The 18478-nt window shown below is 35.7% G+C and overlaps 2 protein-coding genes across 2 annotated transcripts; both read right to left on the minus strand.

Annotated features, from left to right (window-relative positions):
* Window positions 1-8744: 8744 nt before the first annotated feature.
* Window positions 8745-9952, minus strand: LOC147568146 (uncharacterized). The gene is made up of 4 exons (XM_086654583.1): window positions 9562-9952; window positions 9262-9459; window positions 9088-9152; window positions 8745-9011 (listed from the first exon to the last, which is right to left on the minus strand). The coding sequence occupies exons 1-4, from the start codon at window positions 9811-9813 to the stop codon at window positions 8933-8935; spliced, it is 594 nt and encodes a 197-aa protein (XP_086510709.1). The 5' UTR covers window positions 9814-9952; the 3' UTR covers window positions 8745-8932.
* Window positions 9953-13850: 3898 nt separating this feature from the next.
* On the minus strand, window positions 13851-18148 carry LOC147568147 (uncharacterized). The gene is made up of 7 exons (XM_086654582.1): window positions 17912-18148; window positions 17195-17540; window positions 16825-16907; window positions 16540-16680; window positions 14698-14760; window positions 14359-14513; window positions 13851-14031 (listed from the first exon to the last, which is right to left on the minus strand). Exons 2-6 carry the CDS (start codon window positions 17517-17519, stop codon window positions 14424-14426), a joined length of 702 nt encoding a protein of 233 aa, XP_086510708.1. The 5' UTR covers window positions 17520-17540; window positions 17912-18148; the 3' UTR covers window positions 13851-14031; window positions 14359-14423.
* Window positions 18149-18478: the final 330 nt, after the last annotated feature.

Raw genomic sequence — 18478 nt, forward strand, 5'->3', positions numbered from 1 at the left:
TATCTCCATTAGATTAATTACTAGTTTTGCATGTGATCCTGAGAATACTAGTGTAGACATTAGATGTCATATTTCCGCTATAAACACTAGTAGAAGGGTATAAATCCCTACAGGCCAGCCATATAAGGCCCATGGTGGGCTGCCCTGGCCGGCCACACTTAAGGGATTATCAAAATACCCCAAAAGAGTATTTTGGTAATTATCTTTTCTGTGACCCGAAAATAGAAAACCTAATCTGAATGAGATTCTAATTAGGGTTTGTCTATATAGTGGGTCAGTTGAGAACAGAAAAGGTGTGGATTTTTCTCTAAGGAAAAATATACAGCTCTCTCTCTCTCTGAATATACAGTTATTGGAGAGAGAGGAATATAGAGAAAAAGCTCCCGTTCTATCAATTTAGTCAAGTAGAAGAGTTCTTCTCAACCTTCTAGTAAGTCCTAGCAGTCTGAAAGGAAGGGAGGTCAAGTCTATTCACTCGGTGTCTCAAGAGAGGATCTACAATTGGAGCTCTCGATCTTTGCATGCGACTAGAATGGTTTGAGGGAAAAAACGCGTTAAGGTATTTATCCCTCTCTAGTTCATTGATTAGTTTATGCATAATGATCCTGGGCAATCTAGTGTAAAACATGTGATGTTTGAGTTTCCGCTTAGAACACTAGTTAGTGTATAGGATACACATAACCCTACAGCGAACTGAAGGGTTTTGTGTATCCTATACACTAACTAGTGTTCTAAGCAGAATCTCAAACATCACATATTTAACACTAGATTGCCCAGGATCATTATGCATAAACTAATCAATGAACTAGAAGAGGGATAAATACCTTAACGCGTTTTTCCCTCGAACCATTCCAATCGCATGCAAAGATCGAGAGCTCCAATTGTAGCTCCTCTACTTGAGACACCGAGTGAATAGACTTGATCTCCCTTCCTTTCAGACTGCTAGGACTTACTAGAAGGTTGAGAAGAACTCTTCTTGACTAGATTGATAGAACGGGAGCTTTTTCTCTATATTCCTCTCTCTCCAATAGCTGTATATTTAGAGAGAGAGAGAGTTGTATATTTTTTCTTAGAGAAAAATCCACACCTTTTCTGTTCTCAACTGACCCAATATATAGACAAACCCTAATTAAAATCTCTTTCAGATTAGGTTTTCTATTTTCGGGTCACAGAAAAGATAATTACCAAAATACCCTTTTGGGGTATTTTGATAATCCCTTAAGTGTGGTCGGCCAGGGCAGCCCACCATGGGCCTTATATGGCCGGCCCACTTACTCTAGTCGGCCATCTTATGGCCGGCCCAATGAGCCTTCCTTCTATCTTGTCCTGAATCTCCATTCGGACCCTTTCGGCCTTTTCATCAGTTGGATCCCATCCAACTTTAGCCAGTTCCCGTCTAGTCAATTCTCTCCGATCAAGCTACCACTCTTATGTGTAACCCGTTGTAGGATCCGGTCTATGTTAGCCGCGAATCAACTCCTTGATCCGACGATCGTAGTTGGCTTCTAGCAAAGCATTACGACCCCTAATTGGACCGGACTAGATGATCTTTACATGTGGTCATTGTTATCCTAACTGACAAATTGATCGCATTGCCACCTTGGTCGAAGGACACTCCTTCGGAAGGACATCTCCTTCAGACCGAACGGATAAATCCTTCAGTCTACCACTTGTACTTAGAACAAGTGCAATGCTCGATTCCCATGTCGCTTAGTATCTCATCTGATACGTCACACCGTTCAGACTTTCTTGATCTGGAGAACAACTATCAATTCAAATGATTAACTCTTAATCCATTTGAGTGTGGCCACACATTTTCCAGTTGCTTCTCCTCAAGTGGCCCGGAGATACTTATTCCTAAATTAATAGGAGGACATCATCCAGTCTTGTACTCCCACTTAACTTCATGTCTATCCTGTCTCCCCCAGTATGCCGCCTTTATAACCTCCTTTTACGGCGCGGCGTTTGACGGTACCAAAGTTCGACATTCCTTACATAAGATGAGTGGAGTACTCATGTTTACGGAATCTCTCCAATCTTGCCTATGAGAGTTTGTGACGTTTTTTCAACTCCTTGAAAAACTCTCATCTTTGGGTTATCCAGTGTAGATTCCTCAATCTACACCCATGTAATTGACTTAAATACCATATTCCTATAGCCCATGGAACTGCGCTATCAGTCAATTCCCATGCTAGTCTTCTTGAGTCATTGTTGTCCATGCAATGACCTGGACTAGGGACTCAATAATGAATCTATTCCATGTTCACTTAGTAGGGTTCCATTTACCAGATCACGTATCTGATAAACCTACCTGGAATTCCTCATTATTTTGGACCGTCATTAAACACTAAACCATTATTTAATGACAGAAATAACTTATTTATTTCTTTTATTGAATGTAGCTAATTGATTACATGAAAACGCCTTTTCATTAATCCAATTACAACTTAAAGCCATTCATCGATGCGCTTTATACCTATGCCCCTTCTTTGACTCTCATACTTGGGCTGAGGCAGTGGTTTAGTTAACGGATCGGCAACGTTGTCGTCCGTATCGACTTTGCAAATGACCACATCCTTTCGCTCAATGATTTCCCTAGTCACGTGGTACTTCCTTAGGATATGTTTGGATTTCTGGTGTGCCCTTGGTTCCTTAGCCTGGGCGATAGCTCTATTGTTGTCACAATACAGAGTAACCCCATTTTCTATTCTAGGAACTACACCAAGTTCGGAGATAAACTTCTTTATCCAAACTCCTTCCTTGGCTGCTTCCGGAGTGGCAAGGTATTCTGCTTCTGTGGTAGAGTCTGCTACAGTAGTCTGCTTTGAGCTCTTCCAGCTTACTGCTCCTCCGTTTAGACAAAAGACATAACCCGACTGCGATCGGAAATCATCTCTGTCCGTTTGGAAGCTCGCATCCACATGGCCTTCCGCGATTAGTTCGTCTTTCCCGCCATAAACCAAGAAGTGATCCTTAGTCCTTCTCAAGTACTTCAGGATATTTTTGGCTGCGGTCCAGTGTTTCTCACCTGGATTAGATTGGTAATGACTACACATACTCAGAGCATATGAGACGTCTGGGCGAGTGCAGACCATGGCGTACATGATAGATCCTATTGCCGAAGCATAAGGCACCTTCTTCATGTGTGCTAGCTCATCAGGATCTCGGGGACACTGAGTCTTGCTTAGCGTCGTACCATGCCTCATGGGTAGGAATCCTCTCTTAGAGTCTTCCATCTTGAACCTCCCAAGAACCTTATCGATATAAGTCTCTTGACTAAGTCCAATCATCCTCCTTGATCTATCTCTATAGATCTTGATGCCCAATATATATTCTGCATCTCCTAGGTCTTTCATTGAAAAACACTTCCTAAGCCACTCCTTCACGGAGTCAAGCATAGGAATGTCATTTCCAACGATCAGTATGTCATCCACATACAGGACCAAGAAAACTAGGTTGCTCCCACTAACCTTCTTGTATACACAAGATTCCTCTTCATTCTTCAGAAAACCAAACTCTTTGATTTTCTCGTCGAATCGAAGATTCCGACTCCGACTTGCTTGGTTCAACCCGTAGATGGACCTTTGAAGCTTGCAAACCTTTCCAGCATTCTTGGAATCATCAAAACCCTCAGGCTGTGTCATGTACACATCCTCTTCAAGTTTACCGTTCAGGAAGGCGGTTTTGACATCCATTTGCCAAATCTCATAATCGTAATGAGCTGCAATTGCTAGAATAATCCTAATGGACTTAAGCATCGCGACAGGGGAAAAGGTTTCTTCGTAGTCTATACCCTGGACTTGTCTGTAACCTTTTGCCACGAGTCTAGCTTTGAAAACGCTCACGTTTCCATCCTTGTCTGTTTTCATCTTGAAAATCCATTTGCATCCGATAGGTTCTACTCCATCGGGCAAATCCACCAAGTTCCAAACTTGATTCTCAGACATGGATTCCATTTCGGATTTCATGGCTCCCAGCCATTTTTCGGAGTCTGGGCTCGTCATAGCTTCTTTGTAGGTGCTGGGTTCATTATCCTCTACCAACAACAACTCTTGTCGTTGAGATAACTCAATCAGCCTTGCGGACCTACACGGGGCTTGAGCAACAGGTGAGACACTCTCAACTCCTTGAGGGTTCTCCTTCGAATCACATTCGCTCTGCGCGGGAGGATCTCCGAGATCTACCATCTCTTCCTCTCTTTCCTTTTCTATCGGCTCATAATAGTAAGGAATCGCGACTTCTTACATCGGTACAATGGTGTCAGTTTGTTGGTCAGATCGAACCTCTTCGATCTCTATATTTCTCCCACTTGTCTTCTTGGAAAGGAACTCCTTTTCAAGGAAGACACCATCACGAGCAACAAACACTTTGTTCTCTGCTGGGTTGTAGAAGTAATACCCCTTTGTCTCTTTCGGATATCCGACGAAGAGACACTTGTCTGATCTTGGTGTTAGTTTATCTCCTTGTAAACGCTTTACATAAACATCGCAACCCCAGACTTTGAGAAAAGACAACTTTGGAACCTTTCCAGTCCATATCTCATATGGCGTCTTTTCTACAGCTTTTGACGGAGCTCGGTTAAGTGTGAAAGCAGCTGTTTCTAGAGCATACCTCCAGAAAGTGTTAGGAAGATCGGCTAAGTTCATCATCGATCGAACCATGTCCATCAATGTTCGATTTCTCCTTTCGGACACACCGTTCATCTGAGGTGTTCCTGGAGGAGTGAGTTGTGAAACTATTCCGCAACTCCGAAGATGATCCTCAAACTCTTGACTCAAATACTCACCACCTCGATCCGATCGAATGGCTTTTATTTTCTTGCCAAGCTGATTCTCTACTTCATTCTGGAATTGTTTGAACACTTCAAACGATTCCGACTTATGCCTCATAAGATATACGTAACCATATCTAGTGAAGTCATCTGTGAACGTTATGAAGTAGCCATAGTTACCTTTCGCAAGTGTCTCCACCCTCATCACCACCACCACCACCACCACGAGCACCACACCTAATTTACCACCGTGTCTCCACCCTCGCCACCATACTTTCACCACTACCACCACCACCACGAACACTGCACCTTATTTACCACTGTCTCCACCCTCACCACCATTCACCACCACCACCACCCACCTCAACTACCAGCACATTACTACCACCGTACCACCGAACTTAAGGGTGAGCAGCGGACGGTTGTTGACCATTTAGGGTCAAGCCGAAGCTGAACCAATCAATAACGGTTTGGTCGGCCGAAGTCAAGCCGATCAAATCGTGAACCAACTTATTTCGACCCGATTGGTCCGACTCGATTGAGTTCGGTTGGTCGGTCCGACTCACATAACCAAATAAACACATGAGGAGAAAAAGTGAAATAAAGTCAGAAGAATGAAGGTTAAAATTCAATGTCACTTTTTAAACTATTATCTTTTGAATAACTAAAAATCTTTTTCTTAATTTACCAATCCATATTAAGTAATGGTAATTCTTTCATAGTATTATATAATGATATCTAATTAGATACAGATCAATTATATATAGTTCGGTTTTGGTGGTTTTTAAAGTTGAAGCCAAAGCCAAACCAAACAATGATGGTTGATTGTTTTTTTAGTTGAGTCGAGCCGAACATTGTTCGATTCATCCTCCTTTTACTTTCATTGATGAAGATGGATATAAACGATAGCTTGTGCATGCTCATGGAGTCAACAGTCCATGCTCATTCTGAAAGAAGCATACACTAATGACATTAGATATCTTTCGCCTATTCTCTGTTATTTAGTGAAGGAAAGTTTTAAGGGCAATGAATTTTTCACTCAAGACCTTGTCGAAGAAAGTTGAACAAGTATGATTAGAAGCAACGCCCACCTAGCTTCCTTCTTCTCCGGGAAAACATCGTTATCAGTTAGTTCTGGACTAAATTGATCTTCTTTCCATAAACCCTTAAAGTAAAGTGCATTGGCTAACAATAACCTTGTACTTTCAGAAGGAGATCCTTGTGGAAGTAAATCACTTATTAGTCCTTTTGTTCTCTTTTCAACCCATGTATTAACTTTCTCCCTAATTTCTTTTGCCCTAGTTTTAAAATCAACAGCTTTGGTTTGAGCTTTATAAAATGAAATAGCAGTTTCTTGGAAAGAAGGTTGTAAAGTACATGAATTATCAACTAGCAGACAACTTACAAATGAGATTATGGGTCCGTCATAAATCATCCTTCTTCTTATTGGTATTCTTGGTTGAGGAGGAATCAAAAGATTGAATGAGTTGAGAGACATAAGTGTTAAGATCATTGAGATCTTTACGATTGAGAAAACCCACGAGTTGTTCTAGGGTCTTACCATCTGATCCAGAAGCCAACAAGGAAAGAGCAGAGTAGATGGAAAATGGAGAGAATGCAAAGTTTTGATCTTTAGCCTCATTCAACCAAACATGTTTAACCAGTTTTCTCAATGATGAATTGCAGTTAAAATCCAACTCCATCGGGAGAGAAAGATGAGGGAAGAAGAAGATTATGGGGAAGAATAAACAATAATGATAGAGAACAAGAAAATCCAGACATACTCTAGACATACATCTTATGTGGCTTGCCGTGATTCGTTGTCTAGTGAACGAGAATCATCAAAAACACAAATCACAGCAAACCACATAGAATGTATGTCTAGACCTTTTTTTTAAGGATTGCAATATGAACTTCCTTCTTAATACGTTTTAGACTTAGCTAATTTACTGCAATATCTAATGGATTAAGAAGGAAGTTTTCTGCGAAGTTCCTATTTATCAGCTATCTATGTTTTTTTTGTTGAAATAAGGAAGGTGACCAATATATGGACAAACGAATATCTTACATTTCATCTTCTTCATCTTTTTCAATCTCTAAAACCATCAAAATTTTCAGTTTTTTCACTCTGAAAGTTTCTTTTCTTCTTATTTATACACCAAAGATCTTCTTCATCATTCTTATTTTGTTTCACATTTTATCTTCTCCATCTCTATACAAATATTCCGAAATCAATTATATTCTTGTCCGATTTATCTTTCTGAAAGATTATCGACTTCTGAAAATCTATTGTTTTCATTAAAAATCTTTTTGAAAGATTACCAACATATAAGGCAACAATGCTTGAGAAAAAGAAAGTAGTATTATTGAAGAGAGAAAATATGTTTAAACAGAATTAAAAAGAAAAAAAAAGAAATATGGAGAGAGAAAAAGATGGAAGGAAAATATGAAAAAAGAAAAAAAAATTAGAGAGGGGGAAAATATGAAAAATGAATAAAATTTAGAGAGAGGGAAAATATGAAAATTTCCAGTACAAAAATGTGTAGTTCATAAACAAATGGCTAGTACACAGAACAATTTCCGGTACACAAGAAAATTCCCAGTACAAAAATGTCTAGTACATTAACCAAATGGTCAGTACACAAAACAATTTCCAAAAAGCAAGAAAAATTTCGGTACAAAAATGTCTAGTACATAACCAAATGACCAGTACACAGAACAATTTCCACGAAACAAGAAAATTTCCAGTACAAAAATGTGTAGTACATAACCAAATGGCTAGGAAACAGAACAATTTCTAGGAAACAAAAACATTTCCAATACAAAAATGTCTAATACATAACAAATTACTAATAAACAGAACAATTTCCTGGAAACAAGAAATTTCCCTGTACAAAAATGAGTATTACATAACCAAAGGGCCAATACACAGAACAATTTCCGATACACAAGAAATAGCCGAGACAAGTTGTCTCTTTTCTTAAGGCAATGAACACCATGGTATTAGTACCGAAACCAGTATGGTGTTTGTCTCCCAGGATACAACGGCTTTACCTTTCAGTTTGACGATGAAGGTACTTCGAATGCCTGAAAACGAACGAACTTAACCAAGCATTATAAACTTCTTTGATGAATTAACTCATGAATTTAGACGAAATATTTTGTCTAAAGTACTCTGAAACATACTCTTACTAATGAGAAATCTATAGAAAAAAAAAAAACGGATTCAAATTTGGAGTGGTTTTGCGTAATATAAATAGGAATTAAACGGATACATGCTTTAGGGACATGTTTGTTGGACTTGGGACACTATTGGTGGTGGTTTGCACTCTGGAAGTGACGGTTCAGCAAGATCTCTTGGATCGAGAGGGCAAAGAGAGGGATGAACGTCATCCGCAGGATGACCCCGAATTGAGCCCACTTAGCGCCTAAATCAAATCATAACTCTCTGTCAAACTTCGATCGAGAATATGCGATTCTTAATTCTAAATTGAAGAGCTCGACGAGACAAACACAATGATATGTCTATCTAGAGTTTGACTATCCGAACCAATCTTGAATCGGCTCCGATTCTAACAAACCAAAATCAGTTGAGAAATTGTCATTTAACTCCTCAAATAGTACATCATAAGAAATCTAAAAGAAGACCTGTTCGTAATTATTGAAAACTAATTTTTGAAACTAAAAAGAAAGCTTATAATCAAAATTAGTAATTCTCTTTCCCTCCTTCTTATTCCGGGCTTGGGACCGGCAACGATAAAACGTTGGCGAAGTTAAAAAAGTTTTCTTTTTAAAAAAAATTCAAATAGACTCACGTGGATATATAAATATAAGTAATGTTATCTAATCCAACACGCATTCTAACACAAAATTATATATTAACTTATCATGCAATTATAATAATTCAAAGAAATTTTAACAGTAATCCATAATACTAATTTTAAATTATAGATTAACTTATCATGCAATTATAATAAAACACTTTAATAAGAGTTTATATAATATCAAGTCCAATAAAAACCTTAATAAAATTCATAAGTATAAAGTCTAATAAAACTCTTACTAGAAGTTTAAGCAGAGCTATAGAAACCTTAATAAAAAGTTCGAAATAATAAATTTACCACAGTCATCCAAAACAAGACGCGAAATTAAATTATGAGACTAATCATCTGGAGGAATTTGACCTTTGTCTTCGTAACTTTCACCACCATCAGTGCTCTCGCGACGTCTAATACTTGTGCTGTATTTATATGAATAATAATATTAAGATTTGCAATTTAAAAATAAATTAACCTAATTTTCCTTAAAATTCTTACCCCATAATTAAGTAGTTATGCACTTTGATGCCATTATTATGATGTTCTCTTTGATCTATTGCCGTCTGAAAATAATAATAAAAAAATCCGGTAATTAATGGACCAAATCATTACATATATTGTGGAGTGGATGAAAAAAAAAATTATACTAAAACAAAACAAAATTCAACTTACGCATATCCAACCCAAAGAAGATTCACAATTGTTGCATAGTAAAATCCTTCCTCTGTGCACGATCAATATGTCGACCTTCTCTTCTTCGACTACTACTTCGTCTGGGAGAAAAAATTCAGTCTCTTCCCCAGCTTCGAGCAGATATTGTGAAGCATCAGCGAATCGATAATACCTCACATCATTTTCATCAATCACATACTAAAATTTGATTAACCAAGTGTAGTATTAGATTAAATTATATATTTATATCATTATATGATTAATAAATCAACAAACTATATAATAAAATAAATTTTAAACCTCATCATAATAATCTTCTTGGTGGCAAATTACATCATTATCGTTCCACACATTGTTTGTAACGTGACAGTTGTTGCAAATGTAGTCGATCATGGGTTCTTTATCGCTCTCACTTTCACTATCATTCTCACTTTCAGGCTTATCATTATTATCATTATTACTAACATCAAGAGTATCATCTTCGGATTGACGACCATCTTCTACTTCGTTTTTGTTATAGTTACCAAGATTGTAATCGCATCCAGAACTCATTGTGTAGTTTGGTACCAGAAGAAATGAGGGTAATGTATATTATTTATATGTGATGTTAAATAAAATTTGCAATTGCTTTTAGGTTATATTTTTTTTGTTGCCTCCAAGATTGACATAAAATCATAAATCTAATGGTTCTGATTTGGCCAACAAAAATGGGGGATGTGTTATATCCAGCAATTATCATCCTAAAAATCACACAAAATTCACTTTTCTTTTCGGTTGAAGTTCACACAATAGTAATTTTATTTTTCTTGTTGAAGTTTACACATAATTATGTAGTTTTTGCCCACAGTTAAAACGTGGGCAATCACTTTTCTACCAACAGTTAGGTTAGTTCTTTTTGTTATTGAAGAGCTATCCATGCAAAAAAAAAAAACTTGGGTGAGTTAGACCAGTAAAAGAATTGTGATGATTGAGGAAGCTAAAGAAAAATTGGAGAAAAGTCTAAATAAAGGGTCCAAATAAGAAATAAGGTCTTAGGCCCATTGTAATTAAAAATTGGGTGCTTCTATAAGTACCAAGCCAAACAGCTTTTAGCGGGCGACTTTATTAGCACCAGGCCCAACAACTCTTTCCTCTATTAGAAATAGGCCCAACGACTCTTTCATCTATTAACACCGTCCACATCTGTAAGCAACGGTCCAAATGAGTTAACCCTAACGCCTCCATCTGTTTCTCACAAAACCAAACGAAATTCTCAAATCGAGATTTTCTCTCTCTAATTTTGGGAGTAACCGCACCTTTCCTCCCCAAATTACTCATAATCTCACGAATCTCTCTCAGATTTTGCTCTCAATCAATCCATTCATTCTCTAAGTGTTATAAACAACAAATCATTTGGTGAAGACGGATAGTGACGAAAGATGAACATTTTAATTTGCCCTAAAAATCTATCAGACGGACTGGACCAGTCCGAGACGTAAGAGGACCAAACGGATCAGCTGACCCGTGATCTAAGAAGGTCAAATGGATCAGCTAATCCGGAACCTAAGAGGACAAAACGGATCAGCTGATCTGGGGCCTAAGAATATCGATGATTGAACTTTTACTTCTTTTAAAAAGATGATATAACATAGTTGAAAGATGAACATCTCACTCGGATTGATGGTTCCGTTTATTTGAGTGGCCGCTGGTAGGTGTCAATGTCGTTGCTAGAGAATATTGGTAGTAGTGCACAACCTAGGATTTTGGTTTGAAAAAAAAAAATTTCGTTTTGGAGGAAGAAGATAAAAGAAAAAAACGAAGGTGAACTTCACCCCCAAATTAGTTGACCGGGTGCTTATAAAAAACTCGGGTCAATAGTCACTGCCCCGAGCTAACAAAATGGTCCCTCGCTAACAGTCTTTTGGCCGGGTGCCTTTAGAGCCACCCTTAAAAATTGGAAACAAAAATATACTTCTAAAAGCAAATGAAAATCTTATCTAATCTCAAGGCAGTCTAAATTTATTTTAGTACCTTTTTTACCCTTTTATATATTCACTTATTTATCTACTTTTCATCTTTCCTTTTCGTTTGATTATTGATTTTGTCCATCTCCTAGGATTTAATGGGTGGCCGATAATTGATCTTTTGGTTTGAGTGGCACGTGAGTTTTGTTATTCTTGTATGTTAAACAGGTGTCTTCTTAGCCACGTATATCACTCCATAGTATTCCACTAACATTTCTTTTTTGAAAAAATTAACTACGATGTAATGTGCACGATAACTGTCTAAATTAAATCACTAATAAAAGATCCTACAACCCAAAAAATATTGTAAAGAAGATTGGTAAGCAGTTCAAAACTCCTTGTTGCAATTTTTGCATTTTCTTTTGTAATATTTCAACTACTCATGCATGTTAGCTCCTTTTGTTGAATCACTTCTCTTAACTTATGTTTATTGGTTTTTCGTTTTACTATACTTATTTAGCTAATACATCAAAGCATCTCGAATGGCATATATTCTCAATTGTCAAATCCTATACTTTTTACCCAAAATTCTTATCTTTGTAAATTGGGATCACTAAATTGTTGAATGACTTATTCCTTATTTACCCTTCATATTATATTATACCCATTAGTACCGAAATATATATATTTCACTCTGAGATGGGCTTCCTTGCTCCTCAAGACCTCAACCAACCAATTCTCAAGGCCCCTAAGCTTCGACTTTCATCTTGTTTGATGGGTGGTTTCATTTTGGTCCTTATGTTGGATCAACCTTTCTTTTTGGGCTTATCTAATTATAATTACTTTGGTCTAACTATCTTTTTTTTATTTTTTGTCAAGAAAATTAGGTACGTGACACTTTCTAATAATATACTAATAAAAGCTTCTAAGCTAATCAAAAGAGTTCTAGTAATACCTCAACTTTTCATGCATGTTAGGTGTTTTTGTGGAATCACTGCTCTACCAACGTTTATTAATTATTGGTTTTACTATTATTATTATTATTATTATTATTATTTTTTATGAAATTACCATTACTATTCTTATTAAGCTAATACATTAAAGCATCTCAAATGGCATCTATTCTCAATTTTCAAATCCTATCTTTAAGCAGAACTCTATCTTCGTGGCAAAAAAAAATCACTTATTTACCCTCATATGCATATACCCAATAGTAGAAACTGAAACATATACCTAATAGCAGAACTCTATCTTCGTGGCATAATAATAAAAGCCGCTAATCAAAAGAGTTCTAGATATATACTGTATATTTTTTTCTTCTTCTTCTTTTTTGTGCTTACAAAGAAATTTGCGGAAAAACAAACCAATTGTGGAGTTGTTTAGAGGGAAATTAAACTCATATTAAAGAGAGAAACTCTAATTTCCCAATTTTCAAGAGAGAAAAATATTAGAAAGCCACCTGATTGCTAATACCCATAATATTTTGACAATTTTCAATTAATATAAAATATTACTTGTTTTTCACTTATTATGAGTAATTCTTTATCCCAAATAACCATTTCTATTCTTGCAAATACCATGTTTATCACCTAATTATTTGTCAAGTCAAAAAATGTTAGAGTTAATTTCTATTTGCCCCCTACTTTGTGATCAGCTTCCTTTATGACCCCCTTGTTTTCATAAATTCAAATATGACCTCCCTTTTGTTAACATCGTCAATTAACTTTAGTGGTTAACTCTTTTGTTTCCTTTATTACCTTTTTTACAAAAGAGATTTTGGGAATTCAAATTTGACCCCCTTACAAATATGGGTTGATTCCCAAATAAACATAACTTCTTTAGAAAAAAAATAGGGACCAAAATAGAATTTCTTTTAAAATACTAAACACACTTCTCTCACCTCCATCTCATCACAGATCTGCCCACGTCATCACTCACCTGCCACCTCACCATCTTCTCCAGCGATGGTCGCCAGCCGAAAAAATTCTAGCGACCATTTTTTTTCTCTTCTTCTTCTTCTTTCTCTCTCTTCTTTCGTCTGGAAATCAGTGCCCCGGCGAAGGGGTCCTCCTCTTCCCCGGAACTTTAAAGAGAGTAGAAAGGAGGGAGAGAGAATAAAGAAGAAAAAAGAGAGAGAAAGAAGAAAAAGAAAAAAAAAATAGTAGCCGGAATTTTCCGGCCGGCGACCATCGTCGGAGAAGATAGTGAGGTGGCAGGTGAGTGATGACGTGGGCAGATTGGTGATGAGATGGAGGTGAGAGAAGTGTGTTTAGTATTTTTAAAATAAATTCTATTTTGGTCCCTAATTTTTTTCTAAACAAGTTAAGATTATTTGGGAACCAACCCATATTTATTTGTAAGGGGGTCAAATTTGAATTTCCGAAAACTCTTTTATAAACAAGGGTAATAATGGAAACAAAAAGACTAACCATAAGAATTGACTGACTGTTTTAAGAAAAAGAGACCATATTTGAATTTACGGAAAAAAGGAGGCCATAAAGGAAGCTGGTCACAAAGTACGGGGGGAGGGGGCAAATAGGAATTAACTCAAAATGTTAATACCATAATGCATATACATCACGGTAAATTATAGTATGTTATGACATTATTATAATCAAGCAAGGAGGAACTTCAATATGACTATTATTTACCCTCGAGATTTAAATTTCATTAAAACCATCAATACCATCCGAATAATAATTAGAAAAAAAAGGTGCATGGAAACAAACTGGAAATTGCAACTTAATTCATAAACTAAAATCATGTTTTTGTGTTTTAATAAAAAATTCTCATCTTCTACATTGCATGACAAAGGAAGAACTTAAATCTGAAAAACAAAATACAACTATCCGTCAGGGAAGTAGACAACGGACACATTATCGTTAAAACAAGAACAACAGAAAGCACTACTTCATTAGGGCATTAGTTTTTATTTTATCAAATCAGTGAAATGAGATCTACAATAAACTTTTAACAGTGAACTCCCCTACAAATATAAATATGTCATACAAAAAATAAGTCATGCAGTATCCTATTTATCAGAAGGGCTGGTCCTTTTTCGCTACTATTGTTGTTTGTACTAACATTAACATTATGTAAGAAATGAAATGGCTATTTCAACAAAATACGAAAAGGAAAAAAAGAAAAGAAATACCTTTTTGATGGATGGGGACAGCAAACTCTAATATGATAGTTGTTCGGTATCTTCACCTCTTTCATTCACTTGCCTAGAGTGAGACCACTTTCTCGTGTTTTCCCCCTTATCACTTTCATGGACTTAGGCTTCATAATTCCATGGAGACTACCCTCCTATGGATTTCGGGAAAGGACCATAACTCTCCAATAAGCACCATATATATCATATATATATTATATATGTGTGTGTGTGTGTATGTAAATGTAAATTCGATGGTGAATAGTTCTACAATTAGAAGAGTGAACTAAACCCATAAAACTATATCAGTCATGCATCAAGAGGGGACAAAAAAAAAACCTTGTTGGAATTCTTCTTCTTAGTTCTCTTCATCTCCCTTCTCTTCGTGATCAAGTCAGATTTCTGCAAAACTCAATCACATATATCAATAAACACCCAAGGGACCATGATGTGAATCGAGAAAGTCAATTTAATTTCATCTTTAATTGCTTAATGACTTGGTATAAATTTTAGGTAGTTTCCTTACTAAAATGTAATTAGAATTATGAATTATTATTTTGTTTCTCATGATTTTCGAATGTACAGGGCATAAATTGTTGTTTTTAAGTATCTTTTACGCGGGACTAGGCTTAGTCGATACTAATCATATTTACACGGGACGAGTCAGATAATATAAATCAAGGAATGAAATTTCGGTTTCGGTACAAATTCTGGTCGGCCCAAAAGTGGAAACGTTTCGTAGAAATGTTTCGGTCAGTGTGGAAATCTTATAGATCTACATAAATGATAAAAATATAATGCAATTACGTATAACAAGATTATTAAACAATAATGAAGCATAAAATGATGTTTAACAATATCTATTAGTTTGAAGAGTATTAACAATTACACAGTTACTTCAGGGGGTAAATTGAATAACTTTCTGGCTAGAACACCCAAAAGATAACATTCTTACTGATAATAGTTAATAGTTCACAAAATAGTTTGAGAAGGTACCGTCAATCACACAGTTATATCAGGAGCGATACTAAGATATTATTAGGCAGTTAAGTGAAAGCGTAAATCATTCAAATAGATTTAGAAACCATGAAAAACATAACATAATAATAAAGAGAGATCTAAGAGAAATGAAGATGATGAAGGAAGGGATATGTTTCTAGTAATTAGTTTTTTCGATTTTTTTGCTTGATTTCTACTATGTCGGTCAAAGTTGCCCTCATGTCAGTGGAAATTTCGATATTTCCAACAATTTCGGTCGAAACTATGCAGGAAATAGTTGTAAGTGTTATTTCGTGCACCTAATCTCATTTTAGGGAACGTTTCGCGAAGAGAATGCATACCCTGATAAATATATTATATATTTTGTGTATATATACAGATATATTTACATACCCTGAAGAGAATGCATACCCTGATAAATATACGTAAAAACAAGATTTACATGTCAAATTTGAGTTTTATTGGCTCAAATCTGTCAAAAACAAAATAAAATCAGTTCATATAGACATTAAAGCATAAATCTAATCACAAACTTGCTTCAAACATTAATAAACTAAAATGACAAGATTTACATGTCAAATTAGGGTTTTATTGGCTCAAATCAGCCAAGAAAAACAACAAAACCTGTTCATATAGACACTAAATTCATCCCTAATAAGCATACATATAATTATAAACAAGTTTTACAACATTAATGAAGTATGGAACACTAAAAAATAACATTTATTTGAGTTTTTAAATAAAAAAAATAAACAACATCTTCATTCTAGACAGAAAAAGAGTTGGACTGAATTCCTTCCGACTAGTTTCTTATGAACTAGTCGACTCGGCTGAGTTGGGACTGAGGACTACTCGGCGGGAAATCCATGCATTCAGGGGCTTTTCATACATTGGTTTTGCATAAAGTTATTTATATAAAGAGCTCCTAGGACGAATTTAAGTTAGAGAAGTTGAAGGATGAGTTACCTTCAGCCCTAATGAGTGAAACTGACATTTATCTTTATTTTCCAGCATTATAAATAGGTTATTTCAGTTTTATTCACATGTTTCGGAATTTTTTTGAATTCTAGTTGAAGTTAGGTACTTTCCAACGAGTTTACATGAGACCATTAACAAACTTTATGAGTAACAGACATGTATTTTTCCAATTATTAGGATATTATAATGATCAAACTGAGTTACCCAAACGCTTGGAGGCACGAGTCTTGCTCCATGGTAGGCTGATTCCCTAAGTTTTTTAACCGACTCCCTTAGTTTTTCAATATTTGATTCACGTTTCCCCTCCAAGAACACTTCGTATAGAATCATCAATTGTTTTGCAATCTGAAAAAGAGAAACCGCGAGAATTATAATAGCGAAAGCAATGAAATGTACACAAATACCAAATGGATTTGAAAATGGTTCTCGTCAATGAAGTTATGCATGTAACACGCATAGAGTTAACATATACATGCAGTTGAGTCATACCTGGATCCCACCCGGTGTGCGTCCCTTAAAGATATGTCTGTTTCTATCTTGGAGATAAGTCGATAACTTGGCAACACTGATATCTACATCCAAATGAACCTCAACAAGAGTCAATTCCTAAACTAGCTATGAGAGGAAATAAAAAGAGAGAAACATTTCTTTCTTGTAGAGATTAACTTAGAAGTTGAAGTGTCACTTTTCACTTTTATTTGAAAAAAAAAAACACTCAGGCTCGACCATTAGTCAGTCTCGAGTCGAGACCGACAACTTAGCATCTTTCTAAGAACACAGTATGATCAAGTGTTTTTTTAAAACCTCAATGGTTTAAATCAAAAGTATAGCCATCAATTAATGAATTGAGAAACATAACCTTTTGAATCCATGAACCAATAGAAGACATCAGTGTAATAGTTGTTCATTTTTTCAGATTCAACCCACCAAAGGTGAGTTCTAACATACTTCATTACATATCCATAATCCATCCCAGCACTAATTGCTCCTGACTCCTGAAGTAAAGTCCATTTGGAGATAACAAAAGAGACTCCTTCTGCAAACAACTCTTCTTCTGTTTTTTCTTCTTCTTGTATCTTCAATGGTAGAACCATATTAATATCATCATCTTCTATTTTAACAGAATTCATGAAAGCTTCTTCAAATCCCATCTCATGTTTTAACTTGATACTTGTCTCGTCCATTCAAAAAGATAAGCAATAATTCTGTGAAAAAAACCCATAAAAATTAGAATTTTGTAATACCCAAAAACATCAATTTAATACTCTATATGTTTTCCAAGTTTGTTTCTATATCCAAATAAATAATGACTTTCCACATATTCCTAAACCTAAACATCAATTAAAAATCCCATGAAAATTAGGGTTTATGTATTACACCAATTGTAAATACAGAAATGTGTGCATTCCCTTACAATAACTCTTTTCAAAATTAATAACCACTCTAATGAAAATTAGGGTTTATATATATATATATATATAAGAGGATTTACTACATATATTATTCAATTAAAAAGTGTTTATACAACACACAGTAAATTAGGGTTCAATTAGAAGGTGAGGAAGAAGATAAATACCTTCACTCGATCGGAGTGATGGGGAGTTATTCTCGGAGTAGTTTCCTCTTACCTTAATCTCTTCTACTTCAACGAAAATTAGGGTTTAGTGTTTTAACTACACGATGGTGGGGTTACCTTTTATTAAGAAAGCACGATGGTCGTGTCTCATGTGAGTGAACCACTCCTCTCATTCTGTTTTTCGTTTCTTTTTTTGATGAAAGCTCCTCTCATTCTGTTACAAGGCCATATTGTCATGTTTTCGATTTTTTTCTTTTTCTTTTTTGAGTTTTTCTTAAAAAATCATCTCCAATGCAAAACTCAACTAAGAGCATCTCCAATGCAACACTCAAACTCTAAATTTTAGAGTGCCACATAGGATGTTTTAGAGTTTTTGCTTAAAAACCCTCTCCAATGCAAAACTTAAAACTATGATCTCTAAAATGACGTGGCGGTGGTTATTTTAAAGACTCTTAGGAGGACACTCTAAATTTAGAGTGCCCTCTTGAGGATCTCTAAGTGCCAACTCAGCAATTTAATATAATTTCTTTTGAATTAAAATTAAGAAAATCAAACTTTTTTTTAGGG

The sequence above is a fragment of the Eschscholzia californica genome, unplaced genomic scaffold (assembly GCF_041429995.1).
Source record: "Eschscholzia californica isolate CP2 unplaced genomic scaffold, dmEscCali1.0.p SCAF_1, whole genome shotgun sequence".
Classification (NCBI taxonomy): domain Eukaryota; kingdom Viridiplantae; phylum Streptophyta; class Magnoliopsida; order Ranunculales; family Papaveraceae; genus Eschscholzia; species Eschscholzia californica.

What these genes read in the sequence shown, in the direction of transcription:
- LOC147568146 (XM_086654583.1), bottom strand. Translation starts at nt 9,813, where the DNA reads ATGAGTTCTGGATGCGATTACAATCTTGGTAACTATAACAAAAACGAA. An exon ending in AAGAAGATTATTATGATGAG is followed by an intron (nt 9,460 to 9,561) that starts GTTTAAAATTTA and finishes ATCAAATTTTAG; the next exon opens with TATGTGATTGATGAAAATGA. An exon ending in CATAACTACTTAATTATGGG is followed by an intron (nt 9,012 to 9,087) that starts GTAAGAATTTTA and finishes ATATAAATACAG; the next exon opens with CACAAGTATTAGACGTCGCG.
- LOC147568147 (XM_086654582.1), bottom strand. Translation starts at nt 17,519, where the DNA reads ATGGACGAGACAAGTATCAAGTTAAAACATGAGATGGGATTTGAAGAA. An exon ending in TCGTGCCTCCAAGCGTTTGG is followed by an intron (nt 14,761 to 16,539) that starts GTAACTCAGTTT and finishes TGAGTTTTGCAG; the next exon opens with AAATCTGACTTGATCACGAA. An exon ending in AGAAGAAGAATTCCAACAAG is followed by an intron (nt 14,514 to 14,697) that starts GTTTTTTTTTTG and finishes CGAAATCCATAG; the next exon opens with GAGGGTAGTCTCCATGGAAT.